Raw genomic sequence first — 20,690 nt, forward strand, 5'->3', positions numbered from 1 at the left:
AGAATGTATAGCTATGATATACAGAAATATATATAAATATATATTTATACACAATACAATATTTATGCAATATAATATGTGGAACAGTTGTTCCATATATTGCAGAGAACGTATCTGTGTAGAAGAACAGAATGCACTGTATAGGGAGAGAGAACACAACAAGCTTCACTCAAGACACCAAGCTGCAGAGGGCGCTGTAGTAAGCTGACTCATTCCGGCGTTCCGGCTTTTACCTACTCCCTGGGAATGGGAAATGGAAATAGCAGAAATAACTGACTGAATAGCAGGATGCAGTAAACCTCGCTCAGTATATCAGTGGACTGCACAGCTGCTGATCCTTTGTCACCAGTGAGTCAGTGACAAAGGTACCATTCACTCAGCTGAGTGCCAGCAGCAGTGAAAACTCTGGGGTTGTCATTACGTTTGGCAGCCCCCCCCCCTCCTCCCGATTCCATTATCATAACTCTGTGGTAACCGGTTCAGACTAGACTGATGTCAGGCGAGGAAAAGGAGGTGAAGTGGGGTGGAGAAGTAGGAGGGATACAGGAGACACAAAATGCAAATAAAAAAAAATATTGGCATCAGTGTCTGCACAGTCCGTCCCCTGGAGCTGGAGGCAGAAATGAAGCTGAAGTGTGTTTCTTATCATTGCAAACCGAAGACGGGTACTGAGGCTGTGCTTCAATGTGGTCTTCACTGGTAACAGCATGCACTCAGGTAAAGCAGTATAATAACATGTCTTCTGTATATTGTTTTGCTGTCACCTAGTTAATCACGTCTCTGCATGGGTACATTCTTGCTTGTGTGACTTCAGTTGTATTCTTCTAACTCCTTTGCAGAAAGGTACATCAACCTCCTCAACAGGAAATAAAGCTTACGTGTACAAGGTATGTCATTGTAGCCATCTGATGGCATGATCCCACTTCTGTTAGACTGGACAAGATTGTAAATATTATTATTTGTCTAAAAAAAATGTCATTTATTCTCCTGTATTATATTGCATGGTGTTGTATGAGTGTTTCAATAGGATACATAGTTGCCAGTTGTCCCTTATACAGATTCAACACTGGAAACCTTTGTCCCTTGGAATGTTTCTATATTCCCCAATATTGGGTAACTACACTGTATACTTAATCTTATTCTGCATATTAGATGTAATATTCCTTATTTACTATTATCCTATAGGCTTCATATGTTAATGTTAACAGTGCTGCAGAATATGTAAGTGCCTTATAAATAAATGAAAATAATACCCAATAAAGGTGAGTATATAACATGCAAAACCATAAATTATAACTGTGTGTGACATGGTTAATACCAAATTGTCCCTGAACATCATTTTAAATTGCTGGCAACTATGTATAGGATATATTGTATAGGATATATGCTATTTTGTTATTTTTCCTTGTGTGAGACAAGACTCATGTAGATAAAGAAGTGATCAGAAATGAATTGATAGTATCAATGTATCAATTTGCATCTATCTATCTCTCTATCTATCATAGGATATAGCAGTGATGGCTAACCTGTGACACTCCAGGTGTTGTGAAACTACAAGCCCCAGCATGCTTTGCCAGCTATCAGCTAGTTATCTAATGGCAAATCATGCTGTGACTTGTAGTTTCACAACACCTGGAGTGTCACAGGTTATCCATCACTGGGATATAGCATTGATGAAATTTGGCATTGTAAATTCAGCATCAGCGTTATTGTGCAGTTTAAAGCTCTAAACTTCATTATTTACTACTCACATCTGTCCCGTTTCACTGTGCCTACTAAACTGTTACCTACTACTTCTCCAGTCCATGAACGCCTCTTCTGCCTCCATATACCGTACACTGTGTGTTGCCAGTCCCCTCTGTCCCTCTCACACATTCAGTGACTTAAAAACAGTTCATGTCAGGACAAAAAAATGGAGCTAGCTGTCAGTGTCCGACTGTGATAGTGGCTTTCAGTGCCAGGGGCAACTGCAATTAGTTTGTTCTGTTCAGAAGAACTCAGAGGAGAACATTAATTGAGGTGAGTAGCCAGCAGGTTAAGGGGTTGGATATGAGGGCAAATTAAGTGAAGAGCTGCAAGCTATTCAAGACTTCTAATAGACAACTGACCATGGTAATCGTCATGATAACCACACACACTATACCTCTCTCTTTACCTTGCACATACATTGAAACTCAGCTACGCAATTGCCAAACTATCCATTTTTGCAAAGCTCCGGGAAATAAGGCACAAAGAATTTGGTGGCACTTTAATTCTACTGGTTAGACCAGTGTTGGCTAACCTGTGACACTCCAAGTGTTGTGAAACTACAAGTCCCAGCATGCTTTGCCAATATATAGCATCTTATTGCTGGAACGGTATGCTGGGACTTGTAGTTTCGCAACACCTGGAGTGTCACAGGTTAGCCAACACTGGGTTAGACCTTCGTTTCAGGGGCTTTTTTTTTTTTTTTTGCTGCCAAAGTTTACTCCCAGTGATAGCAGGCATCAGGGGCGAACACTGCATCGGCAGGGCTCCATATAAATATTAAGGGGAGGATACGGTGCAGCTCCAGCCAACTTGATGGTGACTCAACCCGTGGCAGTGGTAGCAGTTCTGCAAATTCTGTAGAGCAGCTGAAGTTTTTACTCACATAACTGACATGCAGATATCATTATGTGTTACACTGGGAAAATATTTAATGTTTTATATTTATTCTTAAAAACTTAATCAAACACTCGATTAATTCAATATTTAAAACATCAGTTGCATTTTTAGTCAAACAGGGCATTCGCTGTAGTGCTATGGAGACTTGACCAATGTTTTAATGGTATTTTATATGTGTGGCATTAATAGCAATGCATAGTCCTGGATTGCCCCTTTGCTATTCTCTATTCAGTTATCTGTTATCATGCATTGGTTTAGACTGCTGTCCTGTCGGGTTTAGCTAACTATAAATAAAAAGAGATGCCAGATCAGGTAATATTTTATCAGTGCTATGTCAAGTTCGGGATCTGTGTGTTGTTGACAGTGGCAGGTGGGGAGTTTGACTGGGACAGTACACATGTCAAACCGTAACGCAGATGACCTAAGGCGAGCTCAGGGAGGACTGAAACCGGTTTCTGTACTCCCTGAGGATCATCTTCTCCTAGAGCATTTTTAACTAGCAAGCACTGGTTTCTGTCCACCATCAGCTCACCTTAGGACACCTGTACCGTCACAGTGTTGTAAAATACTTTCCTAGACCTCAACATGCAGCATTCCTTACATTGTGATGAGAATGTGACAGTATATAATTGCTGAGTAGTACTGTTACTATATTATTACCACCCAAAAACAGAAGCTTCCTGCCTGACATTTCTATTAAAACGCTTAACGGCTGATATCAATTCCTTACCTTATACCAGTGGTTCCCAAACTTTTGCAGTTCGCGGCACCCTTAGAGTCTCCAAATTTTTTCAAGGCACCCCTCCAAAATAATTATTGAGCAGTCCTGTTTTAGAAGTAGTTGGGTCAAAAAATTGTAATAAGTATTTAGGTCAGGACAGAAATACTTATTTAGTTGTATGCAAAAATGCCCCCTCTGCATCCAGACACTCTGCCCTCAGGCACTCGTCCCCCCTCTGCATCCAGACACACTGCCCCCTCTCACACTGCCCCCTCTGCCCTCTGTCACGCTGTCCCCCCTCCTCTGCCCCTATTACGCTGTGTCCCCCTCCACTGCTCCTCTCACGCTGTGTGCCCCCTCCACTGCCCCTCTCACGCTTTATCCCCCTCCACTGCCCCTCTCACGCTGTGTCCCCCTCCACTGCCCCTCTCACGCTGTGTCCCCCTCCACTGCCCCTCTCACGCGGTGTCCCCCCTCCACTGCCCCTCTCACGCTGTGTGCCCCCTCCACTGCCCCTCTCACGCTGTGTCCCCCTCCACTGCCCCTCTCACGCTGTGTCCCCCTCCACTGCCCCTCTCACGCTGTGTCCCCCTCCACTGCCCCTCTCACGCGGTGTCCCCCTCCACTGCCCCTCTCACGCTGTGTCCCCCTCCACTGCCCCTCTCACGCGGTGTCCCCCTCCACTGCCCCTCTCACGCGGTGTCCCCCTCCACTGCCCCTCTCACGCGGTGTCCCCCTCCACTGCCCCTCTCACGCTGTGTCCCCCTCACTCTGCCCCCGCTGTCACTCTTCACTCTGCCCCCGCTGTCACTCTCCGCTGCCACGATCCCTGTCACTCCTCTGTCACGGGCCAGACATAGAAAAAAAAAAAAAGAACACATAAACTTACCAATCCGCCGGGCGCCGGGACTCAGCAACCTCCTCTCCCCGCAGCTTGTAACTGATGTCGATATTCAGTGACAGCTGCTGCGGGGAGAGGAGGCTGCTGGGTCCCGGCGCCCGGCGGATTGGTAAGTTTATGTGTTCTTTTTTTTTTTCTTTCTATGTCTGGCTCGCGGCACCCCAGTGACAGCGGCACCCCTGGGAGCCGCGGCGCACACTTTGGGAACCGCCGCCTTATACTCTTAAACCATTTAACTAAAACCATAAAATAAATGACACAACAACTTAATGTGGTGAAAGTAAAGGCATTTATTTTGTAAGGTGTGGTGGTGGAGAAAGAGAGCAGTCAGTTAGACATTCGCCAGTCAAACCAGGATGCCCCAGCACTTACCATGGGACATCCGCAAATGGGGGACAACCAACACGCCCCAGGTGCACATATCTACCTTAAATGGGGCAGCCGCCCCGGGCACTACAAAACCCGCCTGCATTTTACGCTAATGGAAGCAACCACAAGCCAACCCGCCCGGGAGGTACTTGGACCGAGACTATAGCGAATTCCATAGAAAAAAGGTGGGTTAAGTGTGTCCGATACCGTAATGTGCCCTCACCACTGGCCGTCGACTGCACTGCGATTTCCGGCCCTTCTCCTCTCATGATGTCCACCAACACTCACACATACCGTGACTGTATCCAAGATGTAGATAACCAACCATCTACCTTCGATTTCTAACAACCACAAACAACAGGGAGAGTGGATGGGTAATGTCCAGCTGCACAAGAGACTCCTTCTCCTCCACCCATCCCATATATCACTTCCATGATCCCTCCACCATGAATCAGTTGGATGTTCTCCCTTAGTCAAATTATTAACCCTCAGAGTACCAATACAGTTCACAGCTCCAGCCTTAGCTTTTAAAATCCCTCGAGCTTAAGTTCAGCCCTCAGTTTCTATTCTGTTAATAATATGACCATAAATCCTTGACTCACAATTATCCTTTGTTCCTCACATCGACACTATATCTAAATCATGTTACATCTAAAAAATATATCAGAATATGCACATATCTCACACGACACTGCAAAAACCTGAATTCATGCACTCATCATCTCCTGCATTGGCTATTGTAATTCCCTCCTTACTGGTCTTCCCAAAATCACACTCAAGCCCCTACAATCTATTATGTACGCAGCGGCTAGATTGATTTTCCTTGCAAACATTTCTCTGCTGAGCCACTCAATCTCTACATTGGTTGCCTGTTTTTCTACGATTCCAATACAAAATTCTTCTACTAACATACAAGGCCATCAACAAAATTGCACCGACATACATCTCCTCACTTGTCTCAAAATATCTCCCAACTCGACACCTCCGTTCTGCACAAGATCTTCATCTCTCTTCCACTTTCATCACTTCCTCCCATTCTCGGTTACAGGACTTTTTTCGGGCTGCACCTACTTTATGAAATTCACTCCCTCGTACCACAAGACTTTCCTCTAGTCTTCAAATTTTCAAACGTTCTCAGAAAACCAACCTCGTCAGACAAGCTTATAATAGTCCTCTACCACCCTCTTAATCTCCCTAGGTTACCCTATTACCACTCTCTGCACAGCTAACACAAGACAACAACCCTCTGACCAACATTGCTGTTTGACTGATTATACAGCTCAATCAATACTTTTTACCTTTGCATTCTAGCTGGAAAAATATGCAATATGATGTAGCACTCACCCTTGTGTATCAAACTCCCCTTGTCCCATAGATTGTAAGCTTGCGGCATGTATTTATTACCCAGTACTGTTTTATTACTGTTTGTTCCCAATTGTAAAGTGCTACAGAATGTGCTGACTCTATATAAATAAATGTTGATGATGATACTAGGACCACCGCTGTTCACACTAGCCTCAGCAGTCTGTAAATGTTCCAAGTTCAAGACATCGGTTTTGGAGGGTTGCACTGAACAGCAGTCATTCAGAGTTCTCCTCAAATTAATTCTATTATTCCCAGATTGCTCATCTTAAAGGGAATAGGACTATGACACATGAGGTCTCATTTAGTGTTAGCAGTAAAGCAAATAAAGGTTGCAAATTTGTACCTGTACAAACCACGTTGCAAAGGAAGAGGTACAAATACATTTTATTGCATGTAGCCCACAAATACTGTGCAGTTTTATTGTTATACTGCAATTGAGTTAAACTAGAAAATATCTAACTCCCAACTCTAAATCTGTCAGCACATTATTTTTGGTTTCATTCTAACTAACTGTAAATTAGATCAATCAGCATTTTGAAGCCGACAGTGTATCTTCTTGTTGGGCAATTCCAGTGAAAATACTTTTGAAATTGCTCTTTCACATAAAAAAAATAAAATCACTCAGCATTTTAAAATTGACATGTTGTCACAGACAGTACTAAAAGCACCTTAGGTAAGAAATGTCCAGTAGTCACATGCAGAGTTATGTTTTTCTTTAAACAGTATACCTTGGGAAAGCTTATGGTGTGTTTGGCACTCTTAAGCCTCAACAGATGGGCAAACGGAAACAAAACAAGGCCCTCGAACAGACTTGACAAGTTATAATTGAGATTGGCCGGGGGCTGCCAAGTAGATCAGGACAGAAGTTCAGATATGTTGCTGGCAAACTGAACAAGTCAACAGCTGATTTCAGTAATCGTTTGTTAAACAGTTTGTACTGTGCACATTCTAAACCATCTCATTCAGAGATGCTAATGGTGTATGCTGATCAGACAATCTCTACAAACCCTCCCCATATATTTGCACTAACCACCAAATTATTTCTTTCTCAACAGACAGTATTGGCAATATCTCTACCTCTTGAAATAAGACAGTAAGTATTAAAACTACATGAGTTGTGTCTGATTCAGGAACCATTCTCCCCGAGTAGTACTGATAATGTGATACATGTAATAAACTAATCAGTGTTGTTCTTTCATCATTTGTATTTCTACAATTATTTAACGTGCTTTTATGTCCCACTGTAAATACTCTATGAAAAGGTATGTGTGCAAAGAGCATCACTGAGCCAGAAAGTAAAGAACGTCTTTAAATATCATCACATAGGCAAACCGAGGGGGGGTGGGTTCCTAGTGCCTGGAAACCCCCTCCAAGCCTGGGGCACTGTATAATTGAGGTGGCTGGACCCTGCCCCCCGCTTCACACGGCTCTGCTTGAAAAGGGAGAGCTGCGTACATCTAACAGGTGTGCACGCAGCATTGCCCATGTATATTATGGGGATAGGAAGAATTGGAGAGCAGCCAAGCACTGGCTAAAATTATAGCCACGTCCCCATGCATGCTGGCCACGCCCACTGGCAGCGTGGTGTGGAAACACCCCTCTACAAATTCTGCGTTTGCCCCTGCATCAGGGTATTTATCTGTATCCATCTTTTATTGTGATATTCTGGTTGTGCTTATACTGATAGGGCTCAATGATCCCTAGAGGGGCTGCATACATCTGCAACTCTCCTCCTTCTAATGAAAGACAAATGAAACACAGCATAGTCACTAGCTGTGTGTAATGTATTTTGTAGACTACACCAATATTCATGAGAATGTAGATTATTAATTCACTGGGAACTAATGACTTCACTGAGGCATTTTGTGGACTTTTATGAAAAGTGGCGCACTGAAAAAATGTGCTGTAACCATTAGCAACCCATCAGACACATGCCTTTATTTTCTGAATTGAGTTCTCTGTTCAGCACTGCGGAATTAGTGGCACTATATAAATAAATACTTGATGATGATTTTTTCTGTCATTAGAAAAAATGGCAGCTGGAATTAGAATGGTTGCTATGAGTTACACCACCTCATTCATATGCACCAATTTTTTTTATTACCAATGGTAAACTTTTGTGCTTTGTGACTCGGTGATGTCACTATTTACAAGTGAATAAAATTCTCATGCATTTTGGTGCAGCCCACACAGCTGTTTCCTCTTATGTCCATTTCATGACAGCCCTAAAACATTGGCTGCTAGGTTATTCCACACGAATGCTGTGACGAAACGGGTTTGATAACACCATAACCAGCCTCGTTTCTCACAAAATGTGGATTATAGCATGTACTTTTTATAGCCCTTGCTTTTGTTCCCCAGCTCAACAGAATACCACTGCAGTGTCTAATTACATGTGGAGAAGGGGACATTGTAGCTCATTGCAAATATGAATATTGAGTATTGCATATTGATGATGTGGCAGTGAGGTTGCTATTCATTGTCCTTAAAATGAAGCCGGGAGGGTTATGGGTAAAGATCGGGTGGTGTCCAGGATACAGGTGAGGGGGCTGGAGCTGCATTCATTCTCCCCCCTCTTTCCTCTACAGGAAGTATGGAACAGCTGGGGACCCTGTGACATCACAAAGTAGTGTAAGGGGTTAATTTTAGGAGGGGATGACTGCTACCCTATCTTTGGAGGTGGAAGAAGCCAATTGTTATCCTTTGTTCTCCATAGGACAACACCAGACATTTTGTCTGAGTCCCAGCAGTGGGCTTCTGTGGAAGCACAGCTCATCTCCACTTCCCCCCTCCAACCCCCTGATCCAGGACCTATCAATGTGTAAAGAGAGATAGACCCAAGGATTTGCCGAGGGCGGGGAAAGCACTGTGGAAATTTGACTCTAGATATAAGGAGCCGCTCCAGGGGGGAGGTGATGTTCATTTTGGGATTTCATTCATGAAATGTGCAAGATCTGGTTTTTGAGTTGTTGTTCAATGCCAGAGTCGAGATATGCAGCTGAGAGAGATCCATGAGTCGTCAAGTCTGGACAGCCAGGTGACTGTAATTCCTTAAGCTAGTGGGGTAAGGGACAGATGATGTGGTAAGCCTTGGTGGTAATCGTTTTTAAGATTACCACTATTTCGACATGGAGAATGCCTACAAAGAAAATCCGAAATTATGAAAAAACAATTGGAAAATAAACAGACTTACCTTAAACCCGACGCTGGAGATCTCCGATGGGAGCACCATGCTGACAGCAAGTGTTTCCGATTGGAGAAGAGTTCGGCACTGCAGGGTGACGTCATCGCGACATCTGTGAATAGAAGTTTAAATCGACAATGTGGGGACCCCTAAGGTTAAGTGCTTAAACACTTAACCCGACATTGCCGCTTTAAATTTCTATTGGCAGACGTCGCAGTGACGCCAGCCTGCAGTGCCGAACACTTCTCCAATTAGAATCACTTGCTGTCAGCATCTCCAGCGTTGGGTGAAGGTAAGTCTGTTTCTTTTCCAATCATTTTTTCATAATTTCGGATTTTCTTTGTATGCCTTTTCCGTATCGGAGTAGTAGACATCGGTAAAGCGTACCCAACCCGTAAACCTGCCTGGCATTTATTTACTGTGTGTACATAATAATCTAGTGATTTTTTTATTGCAAAAAATGTATTGCTTTACTTTCTAACTGCATTTGCCTGAGTGACTATACAAACCCTAGAAGGTACTGCGTAGACTTCCCTGGCATAGGAAGGCACCTGTGGGTGGTCAGCCAGCGTGAAATGGGTAACATTGGGCCCGATAAACCCAGTGTCTTCACAAATGCTGATGAAGCTTTTTGTTGCATTTTTTTGTGGCCAGGTGCATGTAGGAACAGGGACTTGTCGGTCAGTTTGAATAGATTATTTGTTTCACACACTTCATCAAGTCTCTGTAATTTTAGAACTTACCAGTAGGAAACTGAAAGCTGCTAGACGGGTAAAGGATGATGTGTCATGAAAAATCATGTTTACTCACTGGGTTTGTTCCTCTTGATAGATATAAATGAAGATTTCTGACAACATGTGCAAGATTACAGGCATCCACATTTTTATCTGTAAGTGACAGTACTTCAATAATTTATTCTTAATCACCTTTCACAAATTAGTGCTTATGGCTTAACATTATGCTGAAAAATACTCCTTGCAAAAGTACATATTTTGTGTATGATTTTTGGCAAAGTAAAACATTGCAGAGAGTTGTCAAACAACCCATCTGCCATTATTCAGGATATATTGGCCTCTAAAACCTGTGATCCATTGAACTTCACGGAATTACATCAAATAGTATTATGGTATGCTGAGAAATGTGTTTCCTTCAGGAGACTAACCATTGCTAAATATTTCACTGAACATTTATAGGAAAATAAAGTGAATTTAGACCTATACATAAATACATTTTACAGAATATGTAGGCTCCTTCCCTCTGGTGACATTATAGGTATGCCTAAGGATGGTATCTTGGAAATGTTTTTAGCTATGGAATGTTCAGGTTAATCTTTACAATGTTTAATAATTGCTAGAAAAAGCCAGCACACTTAAAACCAATTACTTTTATTTAATGCTTAAAACAGTATTTGTTACAATGTCTGCCATAATAAAGTGGATTCCCACGAAACAGAATTAAACATGGGCATATTTTACTGTTTAAAAACATACTTACCAACTTTAGAAAGTTGGTTTCCGGGAGCCTGCCAGGGAGGTGGGTGTGATGGGGGAGGGGCTCCAAAATGCACGTCATTTTGGACCCGCCCCCGTGATGTAATGATGCAAATGCGTCATTTGACAGCGGGGGGGCGAGGCCAAACGCCGCGGTTCACCAGGAATCACGGCATTTGGGACCTAATTCTGCCCACTTCACTAGGAAGTGGGGCACTTCCTAGTGAAGTGGGCAGATCTGGGAGATTGCCACACTCTCCCGGGAGTCCGTGAGACTCTCGCAAAATGCGGGAGTCTCCCGGACATTCCGGGAGAGTTGGCAAGTATGTTTAAAAAGTTGATCCAGCGCTTAAGATGCTCATGTTAAAACTTGATTTATAAGAAAATTGATTGATTTTGTAGTGCTTACATGCACTGGTTAAATCATCATCATCAGCTATTTATATAGCGCCACTAATTCCGCAACGCTGTACAGAGAACTTACTAACATCAGTCCCTGCCCAATAGAGCTTACAGTCTAAATTTCCTAACATACACACCGAGAGAGACTAAGGTCAATTTAAAAGCAGCCAATTGAACTACTAGTATGTTTTTGGAGTGTGGGAGGAAACCGGAGCACCCACAGGAAACCCACGCAAACATGAAGGGTTACAGTGCCTGGTACATCATCCTAAATGCTAGAATCTAACTTTGGATAAGGCTAGGAATATTGGTATGTAGTCCAGGGAAAGTCAGATCAGTATGTCAGAGAAGGAGAGATCAAGGCTAACATTACTGAGGAATTCGATTAGAAAGCCTAGCACTATTTGTGTTAGGGCGGCCTCTGTAGTTTGCACCCGCTGATGAACAGAATTGTCTAAGGGACTGTGTCATCTAAAATGGAAATGGCTGTAAAAAAAATGTCATGCTATGTAAGTAGAAAATGTAAATGGACCCGGACATTTGATAGGCTTCTGCTTAAGTACAATATGAAGTCTATTTATTTCTTGAGTCAGTCTGTATGGACTGTTAGATGGTGAGAAGTATGCACAGAAGCTGTCACTTACAAAGATAGCAAAGAGTTTAACTTTTTGCTTGTTTCATCCATGGACATAGAGTAATAGTTTTAGAATGATGCTAAGGAGCCTATTTATTTACAGCCGGACTTTTGCCACGTTAATTATTATCTGTAACCTCCTCGATGACAGATTAATTATTGTGGCAATTTACTATAGAAGTCATGTAGGGACAGAGCACCCAATAGGAGGCTGCCTCTGCGATGACTTATTCTAATATTAACTCTGGGTTCTACTGAGTCTTTACTGTGCATGCACGATTTAGGGTCGCTATTGCGGATATGTCATTTACCTAAATTAACGCAAGGAAGAGCAGGAAGGCTGCTGAGAGGGATGCGTAGATACATGTGCCCACACCACAGTATTCGAGTATTATAGGGACCGTGGTATTATGCAGTAATTTGCCTAATGCAGGAGATATCTCATACTTGCCAAGTCTCCCGGACTCCCAGGAGAGCTGGCATTTCTCCCGCATCCCGCAATTCCCTTGTTAAAATGACGCGATTCACAGAGAATCGCTTCATTTTGGCCCCAACCCCGCAACAAAACATCATTTTATTCGTGGGGGTGGGGCCAAAATGACACGATTCGAGTCGCCCTGCCCCCTCCCGCCTTCTAGCCATGCCCCTCTCCCGGACATCGCCTACTGAAAGTAGGCAAGTATGAGATATCTCCTGTGTAAGGCTTTCCTTAAATAGTCAATTTACTTGGTCTAAACCAAAAAACATTTCTGCATAGTTTAGGGCAGGCCTGGCCAACCTGTGGGTCTGCAAGTGTTTGGGAAACTACAAATCCCAGCATGCCTTGCCAGCTATCAGCTAGTTATCTACTAGCAAAGCATGCTGGGGCTTGTAGTTTTACAACACCTGGAGAACCAGAGGTTGGCCAGGCCTGGTATAGGGCTTGATAATTAGGCCCCTAAATCTCCAGTTCACTGTTTTTGTTACTGAAATTGCCCACCATAAACTAGTAGAACCACTGGGGAATGGAGATGATCTTTAGAATGTTTTGTTATATTAAATATACATGACAATGGGTGATTACAACTGTTTAAAAGGAATCTTTGTTGAAATAATAATATCATATGATGCTGACAGGGCCGGTGCTAGGGTCCACGGCGCCCTAGGCATTTTTAAAAAAGCGGGCCCCCCCCCCCGGCAAAAATCCCTGCTCTCCTCCCTCCTCTTCTTACCTTGTCTCACCACCGCCGCCTCTCTGCTCCGTCTCCTCCCCTCCACTCACTGACACTAGTAAGTGGAGGGGAGGAGACGGAGCAGAGAGGCGGCGGTGGTGACAAAATAGCCTCTTCCTCCCCTCCCCGTCCATCTGAATGCTGTGCGGCGGCCGTGACAGGTATGGTCAGCGGTCGCCGCACAGTTTGAAAGTATTTCAGAATTCTGTGGCGCCCTCCAGAGCCCGGCGCCCTAGGCAAGTGCCTAACCTTGCCTAATGGGAGAGCCGGGCCTGGATGCTGAAAATGAAGCATAAAGGTCCCTGTAGTAAGTTATGGCAGCTGTTAGAGCCACACACTAAAAAACATTGATGAAGTACTATTTGAATAAGTGCAGCTTTAAGGAGATTACAGGAGCCAAAGCAGCATGTGTGCATCCAAGTGTATCTACACGCAGCAGAAAGCTGGCAGACACTGCTGAAGGAGCAGTGCCAGCAACCTGATGTTTGGAAAACTGCTTCTTTGGCAACTGTTAAACTTTTCAATGTTTATATGTATATGTATATATATTCATTTTTAATGTGTTTGTTTGTTTCTTTTACCACAGAACCTTAGCCATCAGCCATTTTAGAAATGACTTATCAGAAGGCTCCAGATGGAGGATGTGGCTGGATTATTGTCACAGCCTCTTTCTTTATCCAGTTCCTGTGCTATGGCTCTCCTCTAGCTGTTGGAGTCCTATATGTTGAATGGTTAGATGTCTTTGATGAAGGAAAAGGGAAGACCGCATGGGTTGGGTCTCTGGCTGCTGGAGTGGGATTACTAGCAAGTAAGTTTTGTTTTGTTTTGTTTTCATCTATTCATCTTTTTTTTTGGCAATATTCATTACCAAACGAATGATCTGTTTATCAATTAGGCACATTTGCACTATTTTTATTGTAATTTCTTTGCGGTAAAGGTATATACCATGGGTAGGACTGTAAGCACCTCCTCTAAGCTGTTTCACCTAGAAAGTGACAGTGCAAAGCAGTATGGGTAATAATAACATCACACGCTTTCTGTGCTCTCCACTATTGCCCAATATAATATACACAAGAAAGACACTGTCTCATCACTTCCTCTATGTGAAATGCAACTTTATATTCCGATTTCCAGTTATTATTTATATTGTATAGCAATGACCACTATCCATTGTCTATCAGGTAATATTTATTTTTAAATCACACAAGTGCCACTGATATAGGTCTTAGATGAACACTAACAAATTCCCAACAGGTGGAATGGGAGAAACAACAATAAAGACATTTAAAAATACAAAGACAAGTGTGTCCTGAAACTAAATCATTGATAACACAAATGGGCTGACTAGATGGACCAATCAGTCTTAATCTGCCATCAGAAGTCTATGTTTTTATGTTTCTAACATAAAGTCCTATATCATTGCTGTGTTTGCTTTTCATGTGTGATAATGGGTAAGACCTTTGGAGCATTTTGTAATTTTTTGTAATTTGCTACTCCTGGTTCTAGGAGATTTACAAGTAAAACAAAAGTGAGCTAGCATAGGGTTTAAGCTATTAAAAAAGGGGCAGCACGAGCAATAAAATGTACAACAAGTTATTAACATTAAAGTGAAGGGGTCAGACCTCCAGCAGACCTTCCTTTCATCCAGTGCAACACTCTGCTTCTGAACTTCCCTTAAATTACTATTGCAGTTACTTGAGCTGGTTTAATTAATTATTATTATTATTATTATTATTATCTTTAACTTATAAGGCGCCACAAAGGGTCCAAAGCGCCGTACATTACATATACAGAAAACAGAGACCCAAGACACAACATAATACAGAAAGAACAAAAATATATACAAACACAGGTGACAGGGTAAAGCAAATCAGATTATTTCTGGGACAGATAGTGAAAGTGATGGTAGAAATCAACGAGAAGTAGGCCAAAGCTTAAGAAAACAGGGCTAGGGAAGCAGGCCAAGAGGTACAGAGGGTGATGGAATAGCAGAAGGAGCAGACAAGGAAAGAGGGCCCTGCTCCTGAGAGCTAACATCCTAAAGGGAAGGGGGAGACACAAATATGGTGGTACTAACTGGGGGAGAGAGCCAGGACAAGGAAGTTAGGAGGAGGACTGATAGACTTCAATAAAGAAATGAGTCTTAAGGGCGCGCTTGAAGCCTTTGAGAGTAGATGCTAACTTGATGGAATGTGGAAGATTGTTCCACAGCAGGGAAACAGCCCGGGCAGAGTCCTGAAATATGTTTTTAGCACATAAACTCATTAATTCAGCACAGGTAATTGCTATAGTAAATGAAGTGTGACGTTTCGGGTGCAGAAGATTGGGTCATGTCATAGTGTCTATGGGATATCATAGCTGAGGCATCTTCAGAGGAGCTAAGGGCTCTGGCCTGGTAATATAAGTCCTTGAGTCCAGTCCTTATGTAAAATCACAGTGGGTAGGCAGACGAGCTTAGGATACTGTAGATGCAGCAGCTGATGTCAGCCTTTCTGCTTAACTGAGCACATCAGATCAGAGTTCGTGTGAACCAGGTTGTAATCACATCAGCAATTCCTCGAATCACTACTCTTCCTAGAAACTGAAATGACCAGAGCATGTGAGTTTTATTTGCTCATTCGTTATAGTATTTATGTATTTAGTCTGTTTATTTATCATTCACTGCTGAAAGAAGGAAGATTACAGAGTTTGTGCCCAGTGTAACTTACCCACTCTGTTATGTATAATTTCCTTCTTAATCTTCAGGACTAATCCCCATAATGGATTAGCTTTGAGTGTACATGTGTACCGTGGAGGAAAGACTGTTTATCGCAGTGCAAATATTTCCTTGGACAATCACTCCGTCTGTTTGTGAAAATACAGGGACAAAGCTCACTTAACTTGTACAGCTTAGGCCACTTCAGCTGTTGTGAAGTCCCAGTATTTCCATTTAAGCTTGGTGCCCTCAGCTGGATCAGTTCCGGTTGCGCTAGCATGAGAATAAAAATGATCTGTTGGGTGGGGGTGGGTGTCATAACAGGGGGCTTGATTCATTAAGGATCTTAACTTAAGAAACTTCTTATATCAGTCTCCTGGACAAAACCATGTTACAATACAAGGGGTGCAAATTAGTATTCTGTTTGGCACATAAGTTAAATACTGACTGTTTTTTCATGTAGCACACAAATACTTGACAGCTTATCTGTACACTGAAATTTAAAGTTGATATTTGTGTGCTACATAAGAAAACAGTCAGTGTTTAACTTATGTGCAAAACAGAATACTAATTTGCAGAATACTAATTTAAGATCCTTAATGAATCGGGCCCAGGGTCAATAATCCATTTTAATTAAAAACAAAAAACAAAAAAATAATTTTATATTTGCTGTGACATTACCTTAAAGGGTTTGACAATTACATCCTGTCTAGGTATAATTGAACATTATGGGCCACACAAACGCCTCCAGTTGAATATGGGTCTAGGTCTGCTCTGCTCTAACAGACACAAGACACTGCAGGATACGTACAATACAGATGTGGAATATAAAGTCCCAGAAGAATGCACAGAATTTTTTTTCTTTATTTTCATCTCTTAATAATATAGTCATTAATGGAAAAACATTAAAAACAAGGATTTGTTTCTTAATCCCCCCCCCCTCCTCCATGAAATACATTTATCAGGATGTTATTAATGTCTACTGTACATAAAAAGCATTTTTACAGTTGATCTTAATTGCAAACACATGTTCTAGCAGGCATATGCCACCGTCGTCACTATGGCTCAGCAATAACACATGACCTGTAATTGGTGCAAGTGATACGACTGAAAAACATGTACCTTAGAGATGCCCAAAGCTTGAATCGGTCGCTGCTGTGTGCGCAAGAGCATGGCACGTCCTTATTGAATATTGAGCCCGTGCATACGCCCCCTCCCCTCCCCATATCGCCCATTAAATCATAGCCTGTCGTAAGTGTCCTTGGCGCTTGAAGATGAATTGCATACTCTTGTGTTCTCTGCCATATAGTTAGTTTTTCAGCGCATGCGCAGTGCAATTTAACGCAAAACATGGCAAGTATAAGCATTTAAGTTCTTTATTGAATCAGGCCCTATATCGGTTAAGTGCATATTTGTGGACTGATTTGTAAAGTTTCTGCTAAAACCAAATAAATATAAGGTAGGACGAGTAGCACCTTATTACAGTTACTATGTAATCAAAATATGTTGTGAAAAAATACATAATTGCAGTAAATTAATTCCAGAGCATTCCAGAAAAGTTGAAATTATTTGTTGCGCATGTCTATGAACACGTGGAAAAATGCATAATTTATGCATTAAATCTTAGGTTTCTCTGTATGCATAGTTAGAAAATATACAAAATCTAAAGTGTGACGGCAATACATACATTACATCCTACTCAACAGGCGTAGGAGTACTTATACAGTGTCATATTCATAGCATGTTAAATAGAGGTCATCTATGGAATCTTGACAACAGCTTACTTACTGCTCATTGCTCACGCTCGATTTTCAGCAAATGTTTACTCTGTACAAATTCTTGCCAAGATTAATGAGGGTTACTTCTGTTTAATTCTGAGGAATTAAAACTGATTCAAAGTTTGTTTGCTAAGCAAGACTTACATTGTATCCATCATCTTTGTTCAGCAATATCATTGCAAAACAGCTCAATTTGATTAAAAGATCACTAGCATACTATTCCACTTCAAGTTCTGGGTGAAGAGCAAATTTAGGAGGAATAAAGACTGATGGGTAGGACGGAGTGACGGGCTCAGCTTGTATGAACAGGGAAGCTGATACTGAACCCTAGTTTTCATCAGAAAGGATATGTCCACCCACTAGGTAAATTTCTAGCCACCAGCCCCCTTCCTCAATCTAGCAGAGAGGTGGGGTCCATCTCTGGTCCATATCCCCTCGCTGTGTCCACAACAGGGAGAAGAGAAGCTGCAGCCATCACTGTTAGTCTCTACCAGGGCCGTAACTAGGGCTATTGGACTTATACGCACACAATTTCTGACAATCGTATGCTTCAGTTTGTTTTGCCAATTTCAGTATTGCCTACAACGCTCAGAAGCATTAATGTTCTGTAAAGATAGAATGAAGTTCTATGACAATGCCCCTTTAAGTACATAATACAGTATACTGCAGGGAAGCTTTGAGACATGTTAATGAATGGTCTTCAAATGCTCTGTAAAAGTGAGCACAAAATACAACTTGGTTTTATATACGTTTTAACTAGCATCATTTTTCGACACCCGTGTGTATTAACTTATAACATTTAACCAGCCTTTGGCTTGACTTGAATGCTGTAGTTACATGTAAGAATTGAAACACAAACTACTTGTATATGAGAAAATATTACCCACAAGTGTTTTGCCTCATGGAAAATAAACTTAAGGTACTTTCCTGTTAAACTTTTTTTTGCATTGTACAGTACCAGCAAGCGTCAATTATTAAGTTTTTAATGTTTATAATTCTCATAATTCTACAGAATATCTGAGATTTATTTGCAGAAAGTATTTGTCATTTTACAGGGAAAGCTTTGTGTGCGGCAGTGGAATATAAGAATAATACAGTCACTTAAACTCTGCCCTAAGTATCTTAATAAAGAGGAATTACACAAAGCATTGCGTTTTAAGCTCGTGGAAATCTTTAAGTTAAATCCCCGGATGTTATCTGATTAACCGTTAACAAGACATGTAAATAACATTTGGTAGGTTCAAGAGAGTACATGATTTCTAAGGCACATTAAAAACAATTAAACATTTAAAATTCATTTTCTAGCTTTTTAAGCCATGCCAAGCTGTTGTTCGCAGATGGCGCTTCTATGGCTGATATATCATTTTTTTGACCAGGCACACAACATCGCACTGATCTGGTTGTTCAGGTGCCAGACCACCCATCCAGATCTCAATATGTGTGTCACCATGAAGCCACACATATTAATAGGTGTCATTGTTCAGCTCGTTTTTCTTTCCGATCTGACCTATTTGTATAAACATTGTTCTAAATCATCATCATCATCATTTATTTATATAGAGCCACTAATTCCATAGAGCTGTACAGAGAACTCACTCACATCAGTCCCTGCCCCATTGGAGCTTACAGTCTAAATTCCCTAATACACACACACAGATTAGGGTCAATTTGTTAGCAGCAAATTAACCTACCAGTATGTTTTTGGAGTGTGGGAGGAAAATGGAGCACCCAGAGGAAACCCGCGCAAACACGGGGAGAACATACACACGCCACACAGTTAAGGCCAAGGTTGGGAATCAAACTCATGACCCCAGTGCTGTGAGGCAGAAGTGCTAACCATTTAGCCACCATGCTGCCCAACATACAATGTTCAGCAGCTTCTTCAACATTACCATATTGACCACCAAATATTTGAATATTTGTGTCCAGCATACGTAACACTCAACTCAGTGGCATTACTGATCATGTTGGAGATGATATTTGAATGCTGCTCTATAAACACGTCACTTGTACTATCTCACTTGTTCTCTCTACTACAATATGGTCACAATGTTCTCATCTGCCATGTTTACTGATAACCTTAAAGGTAATACATTGAATTAGTAATCAGATAGCTTTAGAAACTACAACAGCAAATATAATTTCATGGAGTACACACTCATGATACAGTTATTGTTGCTTGTGGAAAATTTGTAGCTTAAAAGTAATGACCACTTTCCTCTAGTATCAACATATTATTTTCACCTAACCTAACCTTAAAATGTTAGTGCAAATAGGATGTGGACCTGCAGTTTGAATGACCTGAAATTGGGGATGATAGTGCCACAAGTACTTATTGGCACCTGTAAATTAATAATGAAAGGCAGCAGTTGGAACATTATAAAAAAAAGTTGCTAAGTAGCGGAGTTTGCATTTAAACCAAAATACTAGTTTGTTTATATTTAATAACTCTTCATTGGTCAAGTTCTCCACAGTGTTTTGTAGACCTGGGGGTAAATTTATCAAACTTTGGGTTTGAAAAAGGTAGAGATGTTGCCTATAGCAACCAATCAGATTCTAGCTGTCATTTTGTAGAATGTACTACATAAATAATAACTAGAATCTGATTGGTTGCTATAGGCAACATCTCTACATTTTCAAAACTGAAGCTTGATAAATTTACCCTTTGGACTGTGAATAAGATGTAGCAATTGCACACATAGGTGACATTTCATCCATTAGATTTTTAAGTATATCAAGAAACATATTATTGTCAGGTATGGGGATATATGCAAAATATAGATGTCACTGCTATTCCAGTGCAAGCAGTGGTGAGTAATTGGCTGGCTTGCATAAAAATCTTTTGTACTTTAAAAAACGTAGATATTGTCACTTTAATCATTTTTGAATCTGCCAAGAATACAGCAAGTGATTTGCAGTAAAAGAATTAGCATTTATTTTCATGTCCGTTATAACTGGAACCCCCAAAGCCTGCTGCCTCAGTGTAGGGGGGTATGTACAGGTGCTGTCGCTGTGCGCATTGTAAGTAGATATGCACTGATGTAGTAATTGTGCACTCCACATGTCCATGCTTCAACAGGAAAAAAGTAAATACACATAGCATAATAACTTGTCTATGCTGCCCCATGAATGGATTGGCTATATGGTAAATAAATCTCTGATTGCACACATATCATATTACTGGGCATTGGCAGGATTATTTCGGAGTACTTGTCAGTGCCTATTCCTACAGTTTATTTGGTCTTATTAAGACTACAGATGTACACCCGCAGGAAGCAGACATCTGCTCCGTAC

At 41.5% G+C, this 20,690-nt stretch overlaps 1 protein-coding gene across 3 annotated transcripts in view; it reads left to right on the plus strand.

Annotated features, from left to right (window-relative positions):
- The first annotated feature begins 306 nt into the window (after positions 1–306).
- Positions 307–20,690, plus strand: part of SLC16A9 (solute carrier family 16 member 9) — a 38,262-nt gene continuing 17,878 nt past the window's right edge. The window contains exons 1-5 of one of the 3 annotated variants that reach the window (XM_075216349.1): positions 307–717; positions 840–887; positions 7,058–7,095; positions 10,018–10,075; positions 13,510–13,731. In XM_075216349.1, the coding sequence (XP_075072450.1) occupies positions 13,536–13,731 (196 nt within the window). In that variant the 5' untranslated portion in view covers positions 307–717; positions 840–887; positions 7,058–7,095; positions 10,018–10,075; positions 13,510–13,535. The remainder of the gene's footprint in view (positions 718–839; positions 888–7,057; positions 7,096–10,017; positions 10,076–13,509; positions 13,732–20,690) is intronic. The other 2 variants (XM_075216350.1, XM_075216351.1) reach the window with 2 other exon arrangements.

The sequence above is a fragment of the Mixophyes fleayi genome, chromosome 6 (genome assembly GCF_038048845.1).
Source record: "Mixophyes fleayi isolate aMixFle1 chromosome 6, aMixFle1.hap1, whole genome shotgun sequence".
Lineage (NCBI taxonomy): Eukaryota > Metazoa > Chordata > Amphibia > Anura > Limnodynastidae > Mixophyes > Mixophyes fleayi.